Source organism: Mytilus trossulus, chromosome 11, assembly GCF_036588685.1.
Source record: "Mytilus trossulus isolate FHL-02 chromosome 11, PNRI_Mtr1.1.1.hap1, whole genome shotgun sequence".
Taxonomy (NCBI): Eukaryota; Metazoa; Mollusca; class Bivalvia; order Mytilida; family Mytilidae; genus Mytilus; species Mytilus trossulus.
Genome location: NC_086383.1, coordinates 53837267 through 53863755, shown reverse-complemented (window position 1 = coordinate 53863755; position 26489 = coordinate 53837267). Strand labels below are relative to the sequence as shown.

General features: G+C 33.5%; 1 protein-coding gene across 1 annotated transcript; it reads right to left on the bottom strand.

Annotated features, from left to right (window-relative positions):
- Positions 1-22395, bottom strand: LOC134691311 (uncharacterized). Its single transcript, XM_063551762.1, has 8 exons — positions 21892-22395; positions 21237-21343; positions 11014-11467; positions 8846-9621; positions 7684-7720; positions 6601-6869; positions 5438-5465; positions 1-3506 (listed from the first exon to the last, which is right to left on the bottom strand). Exons 1-8 carry the CDS (start codon positions 22118-22120, stop codon positions 3118-3120), a joined length of 2289 nt encoding a protein of 762 aa, XP_063407832.1. The 5' UTR covers positions 22121-22395; the 3' UTR covers positions 1-3117.
- Between the last annotated feature and the right edge of the window lie 4094 nt (positions 22396-26489).

Below are 26489 nucleotides of genomic sequence, written 5' to 3'. Positions count from 1 at the left end.
ACATGTTTTTATTTTAATGACACAATTAGTCAGAAATGAGATGATTATAAATATGTGAGCAATCTACAACAATGATGGAATTAACAAATAAAATGAAATCAGAGGAGAAACAAGAGATTGGAAACATGCTGCTCCATCATGACTTGAACACCCTGAAATAAGAGGGGGAATTAGCTGCTCCACCGGGACATGAACTCCCTAAATCAGAGGAGTAACTAGCTGCTCCACAAGTGATACTATTTCTCTAAATTCAGAGGAGAAATTAGCTGCTCTACCAGGATATGATCTCTAAAAAATCAGACATGTAATTATATTCTCATCAATTAATATCAACTCCCTTAAATCAGAGGAGTAACTAACTGCTCCACAAGTGCTATGATCTTCCTAAAATCAGAGCAGGAACTAGCTTCTCCACAAGTGACATGATCTCCCTTAAATCAGAGGAGTAACTAGCTGCTCCACAAGTGATATGATCTTCCTAAAATCAGAGCAGGAACTAGCTTCTCCACAAGTAAAATGAACTCCCTAAAATCAGAAAGTAACTTACTGCTCCACAAGTGATATGAACTCCCTAAAATCAGAATAGTAACTAGATGCTCGACAAGAGACATGGATTCCCAAATAATCAGAGGAGTAAATAGCTGCTCCACGAGGACATGAACTCCCTAAAATCAGAGGAGTAACTAACTGCTCCACAAGTGATATGATCTTTCTAAAATCAGAGGAGTAACTAGCTGTTCCACAAGTGATATTATCTCTCTAAATTCAGAGGAGAAACTATATGCTCTACCAGGATATGATCTCCTTAAAATCAGATATGTAATTATATTCTCCGCAATTGATATCAACTCCCTTAAATCAGAGGAGTAACTAGCTGCTCCACAAGTGATATGATCATAAAATCAGAGCAGGAACTAGCTTCTCCACAAGTGACATGATCTCCCTTAAACCAGAGTTGGAACTAACTGCTCCACAAGTAAAATGAACTCCCTAAAATCAGAGAAGTAGATTGCTGCTCCACAAGTGATATGAACTCCCTAAAATTAGAAATTAAAATTAAATTGTCACTTGTCAATTAGTTGCTTGACAAGTGACATGGATTCCCAAAAAATCAGAGGAGTAACTAGCTGCTCCACAAGTGATATGATCTCCTTAAAATCAGAGGAGTATTTAGTTATTCCACAAGTGACATGGATTCTCTAAGATCAGAGAAGTAACTAGCTGCTCCACAAGTGATATGGACTCCCAAAAATCAGAGGAGTAACTAGCTGCTCCACAAGTGAGGTCATGTCACTGAAATCAGAGGAGTAACTAGCTGCTCTACAAGTGATATGAACTCCCTAAATTACGAGAAATAACTAGCTCTTCCACAAGTGACATGGACTCCGTAAGTGCATAGGAGATACCAGCTGCCTCACTCTTAACATGTACTCCCTCAAGACAGCAGATGAACAAGCTGTCCCACTTTTGACATAAACACTACTAAACTTGTGGAGAAACTAGCTGCTTCTCTATGGACACGAACTTTTTAAATCAAAAGAGAAACTTGCTCCTCCTCTAGTGACATAAACTCCCTAAAACAAGTTGAGGAACTAGCTGCACCACTAGCAGTATGCACTCCCTTAAACCTGTGGATGAACTAGCCGATTGCATATTGACATGTACTCCCTTAAACCAGTTGAAGAACTAGCTGCTCCACAAGTGACATGACCTCCATTAAATCAAAGGAGTAACTAGCTGCTCAACTTGTGACAGAAAATCTGTTAACCCTGTGCAGGAACAAGCTGCTGCACTAAGGACATGCACAGTTTTAAATCAAGTGGAAGTAGCTGCTGTACTTGTAACATGAATTCTTTTAAACCAGTGGACGAACTATCTGCTCTACTTGTGACAGGAAATCCGTTAAACATGTGGAGGAACTAGCTGCTTCACTAGTGACATAAACTACCCAAAACCTTTGGAGGAATTAGCTGCTTCACTAGTGCATGAACTTCCTAAAACCATTGGCGGAACCAGCTGCCCCATAAGTGACGTAAACTGAATAATAAAATTGGACCGAAAAAAGTTCATACGCGTTATGATCATTTTCAAATTCAGAGGTTGACAGGTATGTAACTCCCTAAAACCAGTAGAGAAACTAGATGCTCCATTTGGAACAGGAACTTCATTAAACCTGTGAAGGACCAGCTGCTCCACTAGTGATACCGTATAACGGGTTATTTTCGCGGGGTGTAAATTTTCGCTTATTTTCGCGGATAGAACAAAATCGCCAAAATAAATTACGCATTTTTAAAAGTGTACATGCAAAGGTAATGTTAAAAATATTGAATCCGCCAAAATAATAACCGCCAAAATTTTTCGTATAGTACCTTATTCAATGAAAATCGCGAAATTTTACACCCGCGAAAATAACCCGCTATACGGTATGAACTCCCTAAATCTGTGGAGGAACTATCTGCTTAGCTTTTGACATAAAATCCATTAAACCTGCAGAGAAACTAACTGCTTCACTTGTGACATGAACTCCCTAAGATCCGAGGAGAAACTAGATATTCCACTAATGAAATGAATTCCCTTAAATTAGAAGATGAACATGAACTCCAAAAAAACTGACGAACTAGCTGTTCCATAAGTTATATGAACTCCCTATTACCTGTGTCAGAACTAACTGTTCCACAAGTAATATGAACTCCATTAAGTCTGTGGATGAACAGCTATATAGGTGACATGAACTCATATAAACCTGTGGAGAAACTTGGGCTCACCTGGATTTATATGCTACACTATTGTTATATGAATTCTCTATGTACAGTCTTGTTAACAATGTTATATTTCTTTTATTATTTTTGATATTTGTATGAACTAGGGGAGCTAATGAGCCTGCGTCGCTATCCTGAATTTATAAGGCTACACTACTGTTATGTAAATTTGCTATGTACTGTCTTAACATGCTTAATAACCATGTTTTGTTTCTTGATTTCGTGCTGATGAATGTTAACATTATTTACATTAAGACCCCACCAAAAACGATAACAATTGTTCCCTGAAACAACACACAAACATGCAACGGTATGACATACATCAATATTAAATCATATTGACTGAATAGTTTTAGTACTATTTCTTCTTCTGAAAAGGATTCATTTTTTTCATTAATGTCTTTAACTTTCCTTGTTTCTCCTCTTCAACCTTTTCTTGTGAAATATATTTCTTCACTCCTTTACTTTTGATGATCTCCTCCAAACACTTAGTACCTCTCCCAACATTTACCAAAGCATTGACGAGAACACCTATGGTTGGCCTGACTCCCTGCTCTCTCCATTCATATAAAATGTCTTTACATTGTGCCACTAAGTTCCGATCATTGTTATACTGTATAATATCTAATGATGTTATTGGTAATTCTAATTCTATACCCAGTTGGAACGATACAACTCCTATTACTTGTGCCAGTTCATCTAGTATTTCATCGGTTGGAATCAAATCCAGGTATTCCTCGCTGATATCTGTAAATAAATAACAATAAGAAGACATAAATCTTTAGTTATTATGACATCTGAGTCTTCAAAATTATCTAGAAAAAAACACATCATATCAACATAAAATTAAATAGAAATTTATAATTGACAAGGTTTAATGTTCTCAACGGTGAACCGAGCAATTAAATTCAGTTTTTTAAGGGCACTTGACAATAGTAGATAGGTCATCAAAATGATTAAATGGATACATTATAATATTTTTAACTATACAGCTCAGTTTGTAAAGGGTTCTGCGGAACTCCTTGTGTCGCCTTCGAATAACCCCTGCTTTAAGTGCAAATGTGTCAATTTATCAACAAAATACAGAATTTTAAAAAAAATCTAAATTTCTGTTAACGTTTTTTTTTGTAACAATGCATAAAGGTGTACAAACATATTGTATAAAAAAATAATCAAATCATTGAAATGTTAACCCCAAAAAACTAAATCGTCAAAAAAATAATCAAATCATTGAAATGTTAACCCCAAAAAACTAAATCATCTTTCTTTAAAAGATATAAGAAATATAGTTTCAAAATTCGCTGTATATAGATCATCTCTTAAATTAAAAGTGACTTCACCGAAAATCAAACTTTGCCTGTATTTTATGGTAATAAATACTGTATACAAGTTTCATTACTTTTTTTAAGGCAAACTTAGTAAAGGAACAGGGGAAAAGGATTAGCAATGTTTCCATTTTTATAAGATTATAACTCTATAACGTGAAGTTAAAGAGTGAAAACTAATTTCTGTACGAATAAAAGTCCCTTTCCAAATAGGTGGTGAACATACCAAATTTGTTTAGTATGTTGCTCTGGATAATATCTGGTAATTTACATTATGTTCTAAATGTATACCGAACATTTGCGATATAAGAAAATATCAAATACAAATAATTTACAGGGTTACCATGAGTATGTATACCTGATTATGTAAGGTTCGTGTTGCTCAGTCTAATTGTGGTTTGTGTTTAGTGTGTCTGTTCATCATTTTTTCATTTTTGCCATGGTTTTGTGAGTTTGTTTTCGATTTTTTTAATATCTCATCAGTGGCTGTCAACTCTCGTTTTAGGACTAAAATGTGTTGATTACAATATACAGAAAACCAAGTGATCCATCTAATATCACTATGCCAACCAATTCAAACAATTTGTTTTTGTACAAAAATAGGAATGTTAGTAACCAGGTATATAACAAGCCGACCTCACTACTTGTTTCTTGTCACGAAATTGTTGTTTATGTGTATGTATGTACTTTTATGCCTCATGTGAAACATTTATTGAAATGCAAGGTCTTAAAGCACCTGACCCATGCTAGACTATTTCTAACAGCCCGAACGTTGACTAGTTACAGATAGAGACATTTGATATCTTGGAGCACTATCATTTGTTATTAATCAATCAATGAATATATGTAGTAACCAAGGTAACATAGGGAGGTATTGTATTGCAAGACAAAAAATCATTATAAAAAATTAAGAATGGAATGGCTCTTCAAAGTCGTGACAAACTCCCACACCTAGCTTGCGCCGTACCCTTAAAACAAGGTCAAATCCACCCCACACATAACTCAGAAAAACATTAATGAACAAAGACTAAAAAAGCACACATGACTAACACAGACTGGAGGTTCATGACTGGTGAATGCATGCTAAGGGGTTAAATATGTTCTGTTAGATCCCAACCCCTGCCTGACCTCTGTTCAATATGGGAAAAAAAAGACACATGCAAAAAATAAATAGCATATATAGTGATTTCATTTCTGATATATAAGATACAGTTTAAGACATCACTGCAAGTACACAACGGTTAGGGCAGAATGTATTATCCTAAATAAGACATCTATTTTCAATGTAGTAGTATATAAATTGCCGTCAAAGACAATTATGAATAAATAAACAGATATTAAAGTACTACATACCGTACTCTCCTTTTCTTATTCTTTTAACCTACAAAATTTTATAAAAATCGAATTACATTTTTTTTAAATAATTCCCCTTCAATTTGTCACATTTGAATGTGTTTTATTTTGAGCAACTGATTTTAAAAATATTCCAAACAAAGGGAAGTAATTCTACACTGGTCGTTCAAATTACATATCTCATATCTTTGAAAGAAATGACAATGATTTTGTTTGATACCCATATGTGTAAAACATGCGTGTGACCTTTACATGTTAATGTCTGTGTCATTTTGGTCTTTTGTGGAGAGTAGTCTCATTGACAATTACACCACATCTTCTTTTTTATATGTAATGTTTTAAAAGAGACGGAGATTGAGTTAAGATTAAGCTGAGAGTTCTAAAGAGCCTGCATCATTCACCTGCAATTTCAACAATGTGCATGTTTTAGTTAAATTCATCATTACCGTTAAAATTAAATAATAGAAAGAAAATGTTTGCACTATCAAGGTTCAGCTTTCACAATGCTATAACAGATATACTTCTTGCACTATCAAGGTTCAGCTTTCACAATGCTATAACAGATATACTTCTTGCACTATCAAGGTTCAGCTTTCACAATGCTATAACAGATATACTTCTTGCACTATCAAGGTTCAGCTTTCACAATGCTATAACAGATATACTACTTGCACTATCAAGGTTCAGCTTTCACAAAGCTATAACAGATATACTTTTTGCACTCTTTACGAACATAATCCATGTCTATGATTTGTTAAAGAATTGTGTGGTCCATAAATTTCTTTTAAATATAATATACAACTGAGGTCTTCAAAAAAAATAAAACGGTCAACATATTGTTTGATTTTAGAACAGTCAGTCAGAACGAAATTCTTTATCGTAAAATGTTAATTTGTTATGCTAGACAGCAACTATTTCATTTTCGGGGGAGGGTCTTTTGGTTGTTTTCTATTTAGATATTTGACAGTATCAATCAAAATATGTTTTTCAAAATTTAACAGTATAAGGTATAATAGAATCTTAATTACCAATAATTTTCATCTGCTTGACCAGAAGATGTTTCGACAAATTGGGTATCAGGATATTTTTTTAGAAAAGAAAAACGTATCCCCCCAGGGCTGACATTTAACTGATTGTTCCCTAAGTGCATCAGAATAGTTTACCTGACAAAGGTAATGAGTTGATACATCCATATCTGTTAAAGCTTTTGCTAGGTTGCGGAATCTTCCTGAGTTTTTTTCCCGCCAGTTGACTAGTATTCTATACTTAACAATATCAATCCAACGATAATCAGTCACGAGTTTCTCCCATTCCTTCAAAGTCATACCAAGATGTATGGCCAACTTTTGTATTGTGGATTCGTCACAACCTGATGAGAATCGTTGAAGCTCAACATCACTTGGAATTTGATTCAAAGCATCATCTCCTAAACCTATAATTATACAAACTTTCATAGTATAGTGAATTGTGTCCTTTAAAGTATATGTGTTTGGATCAACAGATGAAAATGCATTTACTACATATATTGTAGAGTTTGGTAAAAAAAATTAAAAGGGAGGCATTCGAAATCAATAGGACATTTAATTTGCATTATAAGTGGAAGAGAAACTGCCATAAAAATGGCAAAACTTAGGAGAATACAAAGACACACAACACCCTTCAAAACAGTATGCATAACAAAAAGAGAACGTGTTCATGGAACACAGATGGTGCCCCAGATGCATATACAATTATAAAGCAGCATAACCTGAGAACGGTAAAAGTGATGCCAACTAAAGTAGAACGTGGTTTGTGATGAATGGAAATACACATAGTGTATCAGTTTTATAACATTCAGATGAGGCAACCAAAGTTAGAAACGGAAAACAAACCAATTGTGGACATATATCATGTATATACAGGGGGACAAGGGTTATTGGAACATAACTGTGTTGAACAGTGACAAAGATATTCAACAAATACCAATCCAACTATTTAGAAACTGACACAGATGTTTATATTGGATGAAACTTTTAAATAGATTGCCATTATAATTGCAAATACATATATTTAAAAAGTATGTACAGAAATACAACATATGACAAAGGATTAAAATAGCTAACATGGTCTTAAAACTTTATTACACAGTTACCTTTACACAATGCCTTTGTCAAACGATTAACACATTATCACCTTTGGATTTTGATTGACAAACACACCATGCTAATTATCTACCTGTTACAGATTTTACCAAATAAAAATATTACCTTGACAGTTCTGTTCACACTGTTCTTGTTCTTTTTCCTGTGAAAAGAATTATATACAAATGAATAACAAGAGGCTGTCACAACGACAGCAAACCGGATTTATTTACATTTATTTGTGTCCTGGCAATATCACAAGAACTATAACTGATGAACGGTGAAAGTGAAAATCGTCAATATCAAATTTGACCTCCCTTTTGTCATCAGTATCAACATATTAAAATTTGAAAGAGCTTAGGTTAAATGGTTCATGAGTAAATGCAACAACATGAATGGAAACGCCATTTTTCAATCTTTCAAGAACCATAACTCCTGAACGGTAAAAGTAAAAATCGTCATTCTTGAACTTGACCTCCATTTTGTCATCAGTAACAACATATTAAAATTTGAAAAGCTTTGGTTGAACAGTTCACGAGTAAATACACAGACACAACTGGAAACGCCATTTTTCAATATTTCAAGAACCATAACTCCTGAACGGTCATGGTCAAAATCGTCATTCTTGAACTTGACCTCCATTTTGTCATCAGTAACAACATATTAAAATTTGGGAAGCTTTGGTTGAACAGTTCATGCGTAAATGCACGGACACGACTGGAAACACCATTTTTCAATCTTTCAAGAACCATAACTCCTTAACGGTAAAGTTCAAAATCGTCATTCTTCAACTTGACCTTCATTTTGTTGTCAGTAACAACATATTAAAATTTTAAAAGCTTTGGATGAACGGTTCATGAGTAAATGCACGGACAACATTTGGTTGCCGCCCGCCCGCCCGCCCGCCGTACATCCCCAAATCAATAACCGACATTTTTGTCACAAAAATCAAACAGGACCAAAACAGAATAGCCAATAACCATATATTATGAACGCATGTGTTTCTATATTACACAGACATTTGATGATGCACCGATTTTTTGTTTCTCATTCATGTAATAATTATAACATAAACTTGATTGTTTACTACTCGGTGATTTGACGGGAAATTTAGATTTAAAAATAACACTACTCTTTTTTTTTTTTTTTTTTGTAATAATTCTGCTAACTTCATAAGAAACTGATTTAAAAACTCATTTCTCAATTTTCTATCTTGCTGTTATTTTCCTTAGAAAGTATTAACTAATAATAATACCATATAATACACCTAATACCAATGAATGTATACCTTATCTTGATTCCAAACAGCGAAGTGTCCTGCTCTGTGTGTTTGTTTATGTTCGTCACAAACCCATTCGTTGGTCTGCAAAGCTTCTTTTTCACTGATGAGGCATTTCAGATTTGAACATGAATATTCAATATGGAAAGGTGATTGTTGGCTGTGTTTGACATTGATTGTGGACTGATAGAAATCTGATATTCTCTCCATTGTTGTAACCAAACATTCCTTAACTCCAGTAGCTATATCTGGTACTATCAATCCAGCGGCGGTTTTATGGACTATGTAAAGAAGAATTTTGTTGCCTTCAACACATACTAAAATATCATGTGCCTTGTCAAAGGAGACTACAATAAATCCTGAAAAGAGGAGTTTCCTCCCTTCATACTGCTTCAAAGTCCACATGCTCAAACATGCACTAATTAGACGATTGGGCAAAGCTGGTGGTATGACAGTTCCTTTAAAAACAAAGGCTAGACATATTGCTTTCTCTGGTGTACATTCTGTGTTCATGAAACTGGTGGTATTTCTTTGTGTGACCATACAGGGAACAAAGAAGTTCTCTACTGGTAACCGACTGCCAGTTGCTGTGTCATATCTCCGTTGCTCTGCCAAAATATCCAAATGAATGAGGATATTGAATATAAACTCTTTGTATCGTAAAATTGGACGGAAGTCCTTTTGTTCCCAAATCTGATAAAGGTCTTCTCGGCATATGATACCACTTTCTGACATTCTACTGAAAATTACTTGCATTCTTCTTTTCTTTGGCCAAAACCCTATGTCTGAAAATAAACATACAGAGATAGATCACCCACTAAGGACGAAAAATATTGGTTGATTGACCATGTATTGTATCCATTTGTTTTACACTTTTCAATCCAATACTCATCCTTGTTTTATTGAATGAATGAATGAATTTTTATTTGCAAAAGCATATAGAACATGCTATGGCAATACATAATATATACATAATGTGACAAAAGACTGGTAACAGAGAACAATACAATAATAACATACATAATGTAGCTAACCAATAATATCAGATCTAGCTTTCCATGCACTCTTTAAATAGTTACAGAGCTTAATTGTTAGAGATCTAGAATTAGCTTTCAACAAACAAGATAGTTTAAAAATAGTAGGCCATGAACAATAATAGCGTGGCAAAAACAATATTCTAATTGCCCTATATGCTGGACATACCAATACAAAATGAAATTCGTTCTCAACACATTGCATATTGTGCTTTTTGGTGTATGTTTTTAGATTTAAAATTGAGAATGGAAATGGGGAATGTGTCAAAGAGACAACAACCCGACCAAATAATAAACAACAGCAGAAGGTCACCAACAGGTCTTCAATGTAGCGAGAAATTCCCGCACCCGGAGGCGTCCTTCAGCTGGCCCCTAAACAAATATATACTAGTTCAGTGATAATGAACGCCATACTAATTTCCAAATTGTACACAAGAAAAACAAATACTTCTTCAATTTGATACCAATTATATCTCTTTGGTCATTTTATTTATAAATTGGGGCATGAGCTATATTGATATTTAACACTAAGGTAGTAAATATTGACACGAGAAATTAATTTGGAATTGTATCTTAAAAAAGCGTTAAAAAAAACCAGATCCCCATTGCAAATTAACCAAAACATGTTGATGTTTAACCAGAAAACTAGTAGGATGACTACAACTTTTGATATGAATTTTCTACAAAATGATAAAAAACATCTAGATGAAAAGATTATTCCAATTTAACAAGACCCATTAATAATCTTCAAAACACCAAGATTTCAGTTGAAAAAAACCCAGTAAAATTAAACTGTAAAATTGATAAAACATTGTTTGATTGGCTATTTGTGTTTGTTCATAAACATGCGAGTTTCAATTCTCTGTTGTCAAGTAAAGTGTATTAAACATCTGAATTACAAACAAACAAACTTACAATGAAATTCATATAGAAAAGTCAGAGGAAAAATCAGTACGAAAACACATGAAAAAGTTAAAAATACATTTTGATTTGTCAGTGTTTTTTTGACCAAAGCATTGTCTATTTTAATATTAATTATTATTGTTCACATCTTCTCTCTTTGTATATTGTATGATGTCACAGATGACACCAATAACATTTACACAAAAATCGACTGTTACATAATTTAAAATGTATAACTACCTGTTACAAATGATCTCATAACCTCCACCATGAGAAGTGGGTTAATTATAACATAATCCCGGAGCTGAAGAGTATCAATGTAGATTAGCTTCCCAAGAGAATGTTGGAAGTGTAGGAAGTCATTAAGTTGTTCTAAATCCAGAACGGACACCTTGCTGATTGAATTTAATTCTTCAAGTTCTACCAATGACAATATTTGCTTTCCTGCAGCTACCATTTCAGCAATCTCCAGTTCAAGGGGGACACAAGCATTCGGCATGTCCTCCCCCCAACATGGATGATCGAAAGTAAGCTCAGTGATGGCTTTCTTCAGGGATTCAATTTCTTGATCATCTTTATCAGTTGCATTTACAAATATTTGTTTGTCAAGGACAAGATGATTTCTTCCTTCGTGGTCCTTAAATAATTCCTCTACTTCGCTGTACAATAGTGCACGTCTGGTTTCCACATTCTCCTGGCAAAAAATAACCATCATTAAAAACAGGTTTGGAGGCTGAATATGAAGTTGTAAAACAAAATGGTTGACGTCATACTTAATTTCTTTTTTTTCTAGTCAAAAGAATGCGATAGTGCTTATAACAGACTGTTGATACATTGTATAATCAAATTATACAGACAGTACCAACAACACTAGTAACTTTTTTTTTAACAACTTTGTTTCTACATGCATGTACATGCAATACTTTAAAACTATTATAGTTATGATGTATTACTTGTGCTTATAGTCTCTCCTTTGGTACCTTTGATAATTGTGACAGTTTCGTTCACCCGAAAATGGGGATGAATTTTTCATTTTGAAATGATTCAAAAATAAATGGGGGATGTGTTCATGGGACACATATGACTGCTTACATAATATATACAATTTTAAAAGGATGTAACTGAAGAATTATTAAGGTGACGACATCCAAATTTGTTTATAATCTGATATTTGTGGTATTGTTTATACCCAAGTCAAACTGAACTGCTATAATATTAGCTGTTTTTTAGCTGTTTTTTACCAGTTCTTCATATTTTTAGCAGTCCTTTAGCTGTTCTAAGCATTTAATCTAATAGCAGTTGAAAAACTGCCACATTTCACCATTTCTTAGCATTCAGCTTAGCATTCATCTTAGCATTCGTCTTAGCATTCCACTTAGCAGTCGGGACAACAGTTATGACAGCAGTTCGATAGCAGTTGACCTATAAATCTTTGTTATAAAAATGCTTGGATCTGGCTATGTTTTCAGCTTGAAGTTAAACATTTATTTGAAGATAGTTTGATCATTTTCAAATGTGCATTTTGGCTCCACGTTGTGTGGAAATACTTACAAGTGTCGTGAAAAACTGTATTTTTGTCAATTATAAGCTTAACTTTGGATGAATTGAATACTTTTACACACCTGCAGTACAGTAAGTTGAAAGTTACAGATAGTGCTTGTGTATATTCTGACATACCTTTGTAGGGGGAAACAGAAATCATACATAAAGCCCCCCAAAAAGGGGGATAGTTGTTTATTTAAATAGAATATCTGATGTTGACAGGATTGTACTTGAATTCTAGCATATATATACTTACAGTTCAAGATGTTATTTGAAAAAAATTTAGATATGATTATTTTAATCTATTATTTTATTTAATAACAAATCTAATCATATTCGAGAGTTGAAAAAAGGGGGAGGGAATTCATAGGTAAACCTAGACTGCAAATAGCTGATTAGTTAAAAATTTTCAAACAATCCATTTAATGAAATTAAGTTATTATATATAATTTTACTTTAGTTTGTATCAGAAAAAAGAAACATAATAATTTATTTGTTTAAATCCAAAAGAGAAAGAGGATATAACTGTTGTCTTTTGGTCTACATTCAATATAATAAAAACAGTACATTTGGCATGTTTGGTAATAAAATAATGATAACAATGAAATAACTTCTTATTTGAAAATCACTTAGTCAAGGTAGTAATTAGCCTCTTAGCAGTAATAGCTCTTTTAAAATAAGTTGCTTTTTTAAAAGTCTTGATAATTAAAGTGCATTTTTAATTGTTAATATATCATTACGGCAACTTACATAATTAATAAAGGGTCTAAGACCAGCTAAAGTAAGTGCTACTCACAATTTATTTTACATTCCCTTAATATTAAGTCTGTTATTAGATTGTATAGTTTCTGCTCTAATTACAAAAAGTACAACTTTTTGAAATTTCACGAAGACTTGCAGTAAAATATTAGAATTCTAATAATTTTTACTTTCATATCTTGTACACTGTATATTGATTATTCATGTGTCACCTTTGTATTGCAACTTTTGGCAGATCTGATAGCATTATACAATGGTTATTAGCAGTTTATAAAACCATATTAGGATGTAAAACTTAGCAGTTGGCCTGAATATTTATTATTGACAGCTGTTATTATAGCAGTACTCATGAATATTCATTATTTGATAGCTGTTATTATAGCAGTTCTCATGAATATTCAAATCTCATTTATATAAATTTTTCGTTAAAAATAACTGCCAAAGAACTGTGAAGGCTAAATAAACTGCTAAGAAACAGCTATGGAATGCTATTGGAATGCCTTTATGCAAATTATTCATTGCCTTATATTTGGTAACTGTGAATGCTAAAAAACTGCAAAAGAACTGCTGTCATGTGGAAACTGTGAATGCTAATAAACTGCCAAACAACTGCTGTCAAGTGGGAACTGTGAATGCTAATGAACTGCTAAAGAACTGCAGTTCACTTTGACTTGGGTTATATGTTTCATAATATTTGTTAGAGGCATAACACTAGAACAATAAAAGTGATACCCCCATAATTCAAAATTGATCTGTTGTTTGTGGTAAGAAGCATTGTGTATAAGTGTCATAGCATTTGGTTAAACCAAACTAAAATAAGAGAACAGAAACGAACAATTCAGCACGTTTTTCATTTGTAAAGGGTCATACATTGTAACTCTAGAAAAGTTAAAGTGGCACTACCCAAATTCAAACTTGATTTGTGCTTTGTAGTGATAAGCATTGTGTATAAGTGTCATACCATTTCCTTTAGGAAAACTTAAGTTAGAGAACGGAGATCGACTTTAAGACGTACGTACGAATGGACGTTTGAACAGACAAGGGTAAAACTTAATGCCCCCTCCGCTTCGGTGGGGGCATACCAATCATAAGACACTGTATGAAATGTTTATGTCATCAAATTTATATACATGTTATATGACCATAAGACGCATACATTATGCTTGGTTCTAAATTTGAGGGAACTTTAATTTGTTGCTTCTTTAAACATATTTAAAAAAAAATCATGATTTGATGGTAACAGATTAAAACTAGTTTACTCCCCTCTCGAATATGAGTTATAAAACAATTCCAACTACAGCCCTTGGATGGTGTAAACTTTCCAAAAAAACGTGTATGGTGTAAAGGTGTAAGCTGTAGGGTGCAATGGTGTAAGGTGCATGGTGGTATGGTGTATGGTGTAAGGGGAATGGTGTAATGGTGTATGGTGTAAGGGGAATGGTGTATGGTGTAAGGGGAATGGTGTAATGGTGTATGAGGAATCGTGTGATTGTGTAACGTGCAATCTGGAATGGTGTGAATGAATGGTGTACGACATTTCATTGGTTGAAATCGAAGTTCTTTTTATCTTAATTTTCGGATTGTAAACATAAACAATAATAATAATCTTCATTAATATTTTTCCAGAGAAGCAAATTACATTACTCGGTAGACTATATATATTATAGATGAGAATACGAAAAAAAAAAAAAAAAAATTTAATGTGTATATTAAAGTAATTACATTATTTTTCTCATATTCTTATTTATATTGAACAATGGCTATAAGATTGGACACTTGTTATCACTTGCAGCTATCATACAAGAAATGATTTTGTTTAAAATTAAGAAGCCGTAAAAAGAGGTTATCCACGCATAGGAACATTAGTGTTATATCATGGGTTATCAACATCATTTTTAACGTTGCTTCGTTCCCCATTTTTGACTGGCTCTTCATAAATATTCCTTCGTAATTTGTGTTTGTTTGCCTTGGATTTATGATTCTGTTTTCCAGAAAATGTTCAAAATAAAATTGTACACTGTACAGTGTTACATGTATTGCACATAAGGTGTTGTATTGTGACGGAATAGAAGTTCTTTTATAATATAAGTTCCAAATGGAAAAAATATTACAGTAGATGTTCCTTACAGAATAAATAGTATAGAATAAATGTTCCATCAGGTACTGGTATTATGACATTGTTTATAATAAAGTTTCCACTGGAACATCTATGAGGTGGAACAAAGATACATTGACAGTATAATTATGAACAATCTCGTCAATTGTGTAAGATTTGTCTTTATGGATTATAAATGATATCGTGAACGTTCGAAAAAATACTTATGCAAACAGGAATAAAATATTTGTCACTTGAAATTTAGCTACCTACAAAATCAACCAACCGACATAATATACTACGTGTAACAGTATACTTTTCCAAGAAGAGAACTTCTCATACTTTTCATTATTAAGTACAAAGGAAATCTCTCATGTCAGTCACAGTGTTGGGTGATGTACTACTGGCTTTGTTTTATAAACCTTATCGCTATTTGTCTGCCATTACTAAATATCACACAGGTTCCCGTAAAATTTTGACGTCATAAAACAAAATATCTGACGCCACATGGAAAAGTGATTGTTATATGCATCAAAAGTTCAAGCAGCCGGCTTAGCCAGGATTAGCGATAAGGTGTATCATACAAAACATCCTGAACCACTGGGTTTAAATCAGCACACCCTAGCAAACACGACTTATTTATGCGCAGACCCACCAATCACACAATAGCCGAAATGAATCAGTGACATACCCATCCATATTCAGAAGTAGGAAATACAGATACAGATACTGACTTCAGTGACAGTTTTATATTACTTAAATAGAAAAGAAACATAACATTGCTGATTTGCTATGCTGCTTTATAGATTTACATAATAGACAGGATAACGTGCATATATGGTCAGTTTTGGTTGACATGTTTAAATAATTTATTATATGAGTCATCACTAGATTTACATAATAAAGTGCAAATATGGTTAGGTTTGGTTGACGTGTTAAAATAATTTTATTATATGAGTCAGCTTGAGGTTTATAAAATATCACATCACTGAAATTTTGTTGACAAGTTAAAATAATTTTATTATATGAGTCAGCTTGAGGCATCAAATCACTGAAATTTTGTTGCGAGATACTATTTTGAATAAAAAGAGGATATGCTGGCAATCTTAATTGATTGGAATAAATTGTTGTTGTCATTGTGTTGTAATGTTGCTGTCATTTGTCAAAATGTTTGTATATAATGCAATGCATTCAGATATCAAAATATTGCTGATTTACTATGCAGCTATATATATAGATTTACATAATAAAGTGTTTTGGTTGATGCGTTGATATAATTTTATTATACAACATGTACAAGTCAGCTTGAGCTATCAAATCACTGAAATTGTGTAGAGAGACACTTTTTTGAATAAAAAGAGAACATGATGGCAATCTAGATTGATTGGAATAAACCTGTTAAATAAAAGCTGAGTGCAAACGTTAAACATTTTAATTTCCATATACGTGCAAACGTAGTGCGTCCATTAAAAGGAGATGTAATACTATAGTATATGATTGCCAATGAGACCACTCTCCACAAGAGACCAAAGTAAGTCAGCTATGAAAGGCTCAGAGGTGAGCATATTATCCTGTCTGAAAAAAGGATTCATTACTTTTATTAATTTTTAAGTCATGATACGAGATCCTAAGTATTTATTACGTACTTCTGGAATATTTGCTGCTGCACATTAAGGGAGGCAATATAGTATGTGTAATGGGAATTTCAAACTTATAAGCTGAAAACATACCGACAATGCCAGGCAAAATAAAACGAAAAACACCTGAGTTCTTTGAAATATCAAAATTGCCTTATTTTGAGCAGGAACATTCTATACTAAGTCCCTGTTTTGAGGAATGTTGTGTAACGCAAAGTAGTAGTAGTAGTACCAGCAAATTAAATAGCTGGTGGTATAATTTGGATGTCGATTTCATGTTTGTAGTAAACAATATATAGATTAAGCATTATAATGGCCATGATAAAATATAATATACTGGGAGTTTTGTACTGTGTCATTTATGGTTTTCCCCATTTCTTCTTACGATTGTGTTAAGAGGTGTGATTCGTACTATAATATTCAGGACTAATAAGAACAATATAAACATCAATCACATTTTAGGCGAAGAAAATATTCACGAATATAGGAGCGAGAAATACAAACTCCCATGCTTTCAACGCATTTCAACACAGATTATATGTAATGAGGATATCTGAATGGGGGATTTTCTACATTTCATAACTAAAGAAAATGGCAATACATATGTGTGTTTATAGTTGTCCATTTGTCTATCACAAGTCCTTTCCCATTTTTTTCACATGTAGGCTAAACGCAATAAAGATAAAAGTTTGAAAAATTGTTTCATATAATTTCACTCATTCAAGAAATGTTTTACTGCATGCATGAATGAATTTAAAATTAGATATATTCAATCATTTTGGCTTTGACAGAGTATAAACCATAACATATTTATCTCAGTACATATTTATCTCAGTCCCTGAAGGTCAAATGAGCATGATGGTAGTCAATCAAAAATATACAATATACAAGGTTTTCGGGTAAATGTGGATTGGGGATTAAGAAGTTGGATATCAAACTTGAAAAAACAAACTGAGGCGAATTCCACATGGATATGTATTTTCTCGTCAACAATATTCTAATTCTATTTATTTTCTGGCATATACAATAACTAAAGGCTCTAAAGAGCCTGTGTCGCTCACCTTGGTCTATGTGAATATTAGGTCTATGTGAATATTTAACAAAGGACACAGATGGATTCATAACAAAATTGTGTTTTGGTGATGGTGATGTGTTTGTAGATCTTACTTTACTAAACAATATTGCTGCTTACAATTATCTCAATCTATTATGAACTTGGACCAGTAGTTTCAGTTGAAATTGTTAGTGAAAATCTACAAATTTTATGAAAATTGTTAAAAATTGTCTATGAAGGGCAATAACTCCTTAGGGGGTCAATTGACCATTTTTGTCATTGTTGACTAATTTTTTGGTCTTACTTTGCTGTACATTATTCCTGTTTAAAGTTTATCTCTATCTATAATAATATTCAAGATAATAACAAAAAACAGCAAAATTTCCTTAAAATTACTAATTCAGGGGCAGCAACCTCACAATCGGTTATACGATTCATCTGAAAATTCCAGGGCAGATAGATTTTGACCTGATCAACAATTTCACTTCATGTCAGATTTGCTCTAAATACTTTGTTTTTTGAGTTATAATCCCAAAACTGCATTTTACCCCTATGTTCTATTTTTAGCCATGGCGGCCATCTTGGTTGGTTGGCCGGGTCACTGGACACATTTTTTAAACTAGATACCCCAATGATGATTGTGGCCAAGTTTGGATAAATTTGGCCCAGTAGTTTTTGAGAAGATTTTTGTAAAAGTTAACAACGCAGGGCGCAAAGTGATGGGAAAAGCTCACAAAAAACGGGAATGCTTGACAACTGATGAACCCGATATTCACGTTTTTCCAGTGGACCAGTCTATTACGTTTTTGACACGTGTGTTGGCAAAAGTTTTGGCATTTTTTTCTTTATCAGTTTTCGTGCTTGAGGGTCAATAATCACAAAATTTCCAAAAATTGATTAAGAGCTACACAGATCTGGGTTTTTTTCTTGTTTGAGAAATGACAATTTAATTTCGCATGTTTCCGTGGACACCCCCCCCCCCCCCCTTTTCACGAACTCAAATTATTAGACAATGTCATGCGATGTTTATGACAGCTGAGCAAGAATATTTTATCAACTAAAATTTAAGAAATGATGACAAAATAGCATACCAAACATAATGTTAGAAAGGTGAAATACATTTTTTTTGGCATATTTTCTGTCTTGAAAGATATTTTTTTCTTTTTTTTTTCGACCGACCGACCCGACTTTTTCATGGGGAAAATCCATAAACCAACAAATTAAAAAATCATGGCATTATGATATTTCATGTATATTTTGAACCCAGGAAGGATTAACCCCGGCAACTATTGGAAAAAAATATTCTTCTATGAGACTTCGGACCTAATGTTTCACTGCCATACTTGATGTTTATTCTGAGTCAAGTGACAGTGCAGAAACTCCCAAGTTAACAACATGCATTTGTATAAGGCCATAGCAGGATTTTCGTATAAAATAACGAGTGTTGCCTTTCCGATACATGAAAAGGTCGGTTAGAAAGCAAGTTTTTAATTTTTAAGTTAGATTGAAAGCTTAATTCGAGGGTTGAAAATTGTAAGCGCCAAAAAAGGAGATTGGAGTGGTCCACTGGCAATATTTTTATTTCATAAACGGTAAATTTGAAAGGTTTATATATTCTTTTATGTAATCTTTTTAATAACTAATGGATGCCATAGGAGGTCCAGGATCAAGGATCAAGGATTACTTGACATGACCAAAAATATGTTGGTCCGAGAAACGTTTACACTCAAACCTGACCAAACTTGAATTTCCATAATGTCCTAACTTGGTGAAAGATACATACATTTTATTAACATAAAACGAAAACTTTGAATGTTGAACTTATAAGGATTATTACTTAAAAAAAAATTGAGATTTTTTTCAATATTTGAGGAAAAAAAAATCAAGTTTCATTTTAAAATAATACATCATATAGTACTCAAAAGGGAAAAATCGTTTTCAATCTTGACATTTTAAGGGAGGAAAAATAATTACGCTGGCCATAAGCATGACTATTTATTGCATTACGGGATCCTGAACTCGCAAAACCCAGTATACTTGATTTTCAGAGTTCATCCAGACCTGTTAACTGTACACCAATATCGCTTTCAATTATCATGATTATATTATATTTTATATGATCTAAGTACTATTCGTTTTTTTTGCATTATTTGTCGATTTTATCTGAAAACCAATTTTTTTGAAATTTATGCTACATTAATAAAACCGATCAGAACTTAATAATAAAAGCAGTGAATCCTATATCATTGTTTATTAATGGAGGCCAATTCGGCTACGCGTGTACGCACAGACACTGCCTCTACAGAAAGGCAGATCACGGCTTTATTTATATTACAAGCAAAGTTTTATGCATACTTTATTTACAAATACATGTATATGTATTTGATCTGTCATTTGTCTGTATTGTTTATATGACCATGATCACGGAAGCCTTAATTTTATATATTAATTTGCAATATTGTGATCAAAATTCGTTTTTTAAAACAAATAAATAATTTTGTAGTCGCACGCTTTCTTTGAAATTTAATTGCATTATGGGTAATTTCGGATCGTGTAGGTAGAATGGGGAATGGTGTATGGTGTAATGTGTAAGCCGTATGATGCAAAGGTGTAACGTGCATGGTGTTATGGTGTACGGTGTTATTTGGAAGTTTACACCATCCAAGGACTGTATATACTATTAGTTATCATCTAGATCACCAAAATAAGTACCGATTATCAGGTTATCTGCATGTAGATATCGTAAAATATCAGCTGCGAGACATAATATGAAGCTTTTTGTCGAGTGAGCGTAGCGAACGAGATCAAAAAGCCTTCATATAATGCCAAGCAGCTGATATTTTACAATATCAATATGCAGATAATCTGATAATCGATTTATCGGGCTATATTTGCGAAAGTTTCGAAAGTGTTTTCTTTGTTCCGCCAGCACACAACAGATGACTTGATAAGTTCGGGTCAAAGTTATTAACGTCGGTTCAAACATTATGACGTCGCTGATATGTCCGGGTCAAAGTTATTAAGGCCGGGTCAACGTATTTGCCGTCACAAAGACATGATACGGAATAATATTAAGAGCTGAACAGAGTGATATAGACGGAGGGACGACCGTTAAGGTCTTGTCTTGTCTTGGTATATTGTCCTTAGAGATAACAATAAACAAGATCAAAGGAATGCCTGTATAAAAGACCTATTTATATCTCTTTCACTTACTACTGTTACCTTGTCCTTATGGTAGGAAAAAAAAAGTATTTCCTATATAAAAGATCTTTTGACATCTTTTTCACTTACCACTGGTGGCTTATTACTATGGGTAACATCAAACAAGATCGTAGGGATGTCTTTAAGTAAGACCTAATCTATCTTTACTACTTACCGCTGGTACCTTGTCCTTATGGGTAGCAACAAACAATATCTTAGGAATACCAGCATACACCACCTTACAATAGGTCAGGATTGAGTTCACCCAGTGCAATAAAAAGACTGAAAGAAGAATAAAACTAATATAACATGTGTGTTTTAATTAACAGGTGTATGAAAATATTCGTTTTAAAAACTTTACCCTTGGCTAGTAAAATTAAATTCTTCTTGTCAAGAACAAAAATTACTTTCCCTGAATTTCTCGATAATTATTGAAGTATTTCACTGTAAAGATGTACGATTCTTAAAACTGTTTAGTGTTACATTTTCTCATGGTTGTGGCCTGTTATAAATTTCTTGCTAGAATATACATTTTTCGTATCACACTGTACGGAGTGTGATACAAAAACGTGAATAAAAAATCTGCATTAATTCGATTGACTTTTCAAGCTTCCTGTGACGATATTACGGCATTTCTATTTGGTAATTTTTAGGTCAATGATGACTTTCAAAGTTTGAGACGACGTACAAATAAGTTAGACATTTGATCAAGATGAGGATGTTTCTCTGGACTATTGGTTTTTAATTGTCATTATGCATGCTATGTTCTTTGTTGAATGAAGTATGTTCAGTATTATATAGGTGTTACAATTGTAATTGATATATATTACCTGCTGGGGTTGGTGTCATGTGCTGCCCTGGAAAACACAGTACATCAGGTATTTCTTCTTTCAATCCTTTACTTCCATCAAAAACTACTAGAAACAACGCTCTGAAAGTCATGAATGTCTGGTGTGTTGTATAATAGACATACTGTCCACCAAAGTCCCAGAAGATGAGTCTGCCAACTTTCATTTCATATTTCCCAGTTTTGAGGACCTTTTCCATTTTCTTTCTCATTTGTTTTTTTGGACATTTTAGTGGTCATTTTCTTTTTCGTTTGCTGTTTATAAGACTCACTAGAAGATATATGTGGTGACAAAGATTGAGCTGCTTGTGGCTGTGTAGAGGCTTCATCCGATAGGTTCACAACGAAAGCTGTTGACTTGCTAGCTTCTGACTTCTGAGAACGAATATCGTCTTTATTTGGAATTTCAACAAGTTTTGCACCCGATTTATGTTTTCCTGATGTTTGTGTTTGTTGTCTTTCATCTTTTTCAACAGAGGTCATTAAAACCTTATTGTATACTACATCCAAGGCATTATATGTTCCTGTATATAACAAAAAAATAACTGTTGCAATATTATTCGTGATATTTTTGTTAGAATGATTTCGCTGGAACCTACACACAACAAATTTAAACGTTTAACACATTGCAAGTGTTCTATTGCCTTGAAACAGGATTTTAGCAAAACCACTCAAAGGTTCCTGGTTCGATTCCCGTTGGGATGAAAATTTCAGGAACTCAATTTTCGGCTCTCTCTTGACACCATTTGCGAGTATGGTCTTAAGGAAACGATGATAGTCCGTCGGAAGGGGACGATAAATGGCTGACCCGTGTTAAGAGAGAGCCATATCTCTTGCACGTTAAAGACACCCTTGTAGATTTCGAAAAAGAGTAGGCTAATGCCGCTACAAGGTAGCACTCGCACCCGCAAAGTGGAAAGGGATTAATATAAGTTGCAAAACTTGTTTCCCAATCCACTCTAAATAAATATGTTTAAACTAAACTAAACACAGCAAAACCACTCAATCAATTATCCCTACCCATGAACATTGATATTAACCAAGATAAAATAATCTACAATATATACAAACTAGATAAACTTTGATATATCTATACTATATAGTCAAATAGTCCCTCAGTAGAGAATTTTAGGTTTTTGACGTACGTAATACGTAACATACCTCAACATTTAAAAAAATGTTCATTGTTATCTTCCGTTGGCCATTTAACTTGTAAATTAAACAAAAATCATATACTTTGACGTACGTAATGCACCTTAACTTGGTCGTTGTAAAATTGTGTTTGTCTCCCTTTTTCCATTTAGTTAAAATCTATTTAAAATAGCGTATTTTACGACCGAACGTTTACACTAGTAATTTATCCGAACGAAAGAAAATGCCAACTTTGTTCGCAAGGGACACAGGTATATTTTGAATGATATGCAGTTAGCAATGTTTCATATTTTCGTACTAAAAGAGTTTCTTTTCAACTAATTTGTGAATATCGCGTGCCGCGATGAGAGAGTATACGGAAAAATTAGTTTTTGAACAAATTTATTCTAAAAAGGATAAAGTTGATCAAAGATGAAGGACATTGTACAAGTTCAGTAATTTGGGTAAATATACATGTAGGTTGTAGTGTTTTTTTTCTAAAATTAAGGCATATTAAAATAACAGGATTATTTTATCATTAGATCGGTTTGGGTGTTATATTATTTAATTGCCATTAACATGAGTAAAGGCTTTTTGTTAATACTTGTTCGAATACCAAACATATTTTTTTTGTCTTATGATTCAGTTTTTATCTGGTTTTTTTTTTTATTAATAATCTGTGTCGTGTGTGCCACAATCTCTCAAGAAAATTTTTACCTAGAAAATTCATTATGGTAAGTGAAGAAAACAATAAGGTGTCCAAAGTACACAGATGGCCCACTCACACTATAATTTTCTATGTTCAATGGATCGTGAAATTGGGTAAAAAGTCTAATGTGGCATTAACATTAGAAAGATCATACCATAGGGAACATGTGTACTAAGTTTCAAGTTGATTGGACTTCAAAATCATCAAAAACTACCTTGACCAAAAACATTAACCTGAAACTAACACTTTCATTTTCTATGTTCAGTGGACCGTGAAATTGGGGTCAAAAGTCTAATTTGGCTTTAAAATTAGAAAGATCATATCAAAAGGAACATGTGTACTAAGTTCCAAGTTGATTGGACTTCAGCTTCATCAAAAACTACCTTGACCAAAAACTTTAACCTGAAGCGGGACAGACGGACGAACGAACGGACAGACAGACGGACGAACGAACGCACAGACCAGAACACATAATGCCCATCTACTATCGTAGCTGGGGCATAAAAACATATCGCGGTGTGATAAATTGGCCATGTTTAGAATCCTTTGAAGGATGCAGATTCGAGAGTGTCAACAGGTTTATTACGAAGGGACAGACCTACGGACTGACAGCGCGATTGAAGGTAGCATTGTGTTACTATTATCCTTCGGAGCATCCCTGGTGAAAGGTAATTACTCTAGAAAAAAGAAAGCTGTCGCGGGAAAAGAAAAGGTCGGCGTTTCGAATAAAAAATCAAAACGCGAGATACGGTATGAAATGGTGCAGAATGGGTTATAATATCTCAACCACTTATGTCAACGAAGCGTGACTTGATGCTAAGATTATTGGACCTTTTTACGACAATCAGCGTATAAACTTAAGAAATTGACTGTCAGAGGCAATGTTGTACTGTCTTAGCTGTCAATCAAAACAATACATTATCATAATAGGTGAACCATGGCGAATAGGATTTTCAGAAATAGTGATCTTTATATGTTTTTCCTGTTGCATTGCCTTAGCGACAACGTAGTCCCAATGGAGCAGCATTTTTGATTCCTTTAAAATTTCTTTCGTTTCAATATGGGTAGCTATCAGACCATATCTGCTTAATGATAAAAGAGGGACGAAAGATACCAGAGGGACAGTCAACTTCATAGATTGAAAATAAACTGACAACGCCATGTCTTAAAACAAAAGGACAAAATGACAAATAATAATACAGAAGAATACATAACATAGAAAACTAAAGAATAAACAACACGAACCCCACCAAAAACTGGGGTGATTTCAGGTGCTCTTGAAGGGTAAGAGATCTGTTCCACATGTGGCACCCATCGTGTTGCTTATGTTATAAAAAAAATCCGGTAAATAGTTTAATTCGGAAATTCACATTCGTGAAACGATGACCTTTGCCTTTTTTAGTTTTCAGGTTGGTTTTCTTTTCTGAGTCATTATCTTATTATTTTTTTACTAATATATCATTTTTGTTCAGTTTAACATGTTTGTTTTAAATTAAACTTGATGCACACAAATGTTTTCGAAGTGACGACGTAAAACTTGCCACTAGATACCAATAATCAGACTGAAAAGTCTTTAACATGCTAAATGACTGTGAAACAAAAAAATGTTTAGAATTTTCAGTTTTTACAATCCAATTTTCAGACCACAGTCCATGCTGTAATGTATATCAGTTGAATCTGTTCAAATCTCACTCACCTACACGAGTTTGTATAAAAACTAGAGGCTCTAAAGAGCCTGTGTCGCTCACCGCGGTCTCTGTGAATATTAAACAAAGGAAGCAGATGGATTCATTACAAATTGTGTTTTGGTGATTGTGATGTGTTTGTACATCTTACTTTACTGAACATTTTTGCTGCTTACATTTATTCCTAACTATAATGAAATTGGCCCAGTAGTTTCAGTGGAAAATTGATAACAATTGACTATAAAGGACAATGATTTCTTAAGGGATCAATTGACCATTTCAGTCATGTTGACATTTTTTTAAACCTAATTTTGCTGATTATTATTGCTGTTTACAGTTTATCTCTATCTATAATAATATTCAAGATAGTAACCAAAAACAGCAAAATTTCCTTAAAATTACCAATTCAGGGGCAGCAACCCAACAACGAGTTGTCCGGTTCAGTTGTAAATTAAAGTGCAGATAGGTCTTGACCTGATAAACAATTTTACTCCATGTCAGATTTGCTCTAAATGCTTTGGTTTTTGAGTTTTAAGCCAAAAACTATATTTTACCACTATGTTCTATTTTTAGCCATGGCGGCCATCTTGGTTGGTTAACCAAGTCGCACCACACATTATTTAAACAAGATACCCTAATGATGATTGTGGTCAAGTTTGGTTTAATTTGGCCCATTATTTTCAGAGGAGAAGATTTTAGTAAAAGTAAACGACGACAGACGCAAAATGACGGGCCAGGTGAGCTAAAAATAAAGAGGAATCGTACTTTCTTATTTTACCGCAAGGACTGTAATTTTAATAATTGACAGAAAAGGTTTTTTAATATTGACAATTTTATTTTATAAGAATGAAATAAAAACAAATATTTCATGGCCTCATTCTGCAACCTTAGGAGCAGCTTGTTCTTCACTAAGATTATTTATAAATTCTGCCACTCTTTGCAAGTCCAACACATCATTAACAATACACGAGAGTTAACCTTTACACTTGTCAACCTGTCGACCTATGCATTTACCGATTTTCAACATGTCGACCTGTCAATCTATTAAAATTGAGC

What these genes read in the sequence shown, in the direction of transcription:
- LOC134691311 (XM_063551762.1), bottom strand. Translation starts at nt 22,120, where the DNA reads ATGAGAAAGAAAATGGAAAAGGTCCTCAAAACTGGGAAATATGAAATG. An exon ending in CATGACACCAACCCCAGCAG is followed by an intron (nt 21,344 to 21,891) that starts GTAATATATATC and finishes TTCTTCTTTCAG; the next exon opens with TCTTTTTATTGCACTGGGTG. An exon ending in ATAAGGACAAGGTACCAGCG is followed by an intron (nt 11,468 to 21,236) that starts GTAAGTAGTAAA and finishes ATTTTTTGCCAG; the next exon opens with GAGAATGTGGAAACCAGACG.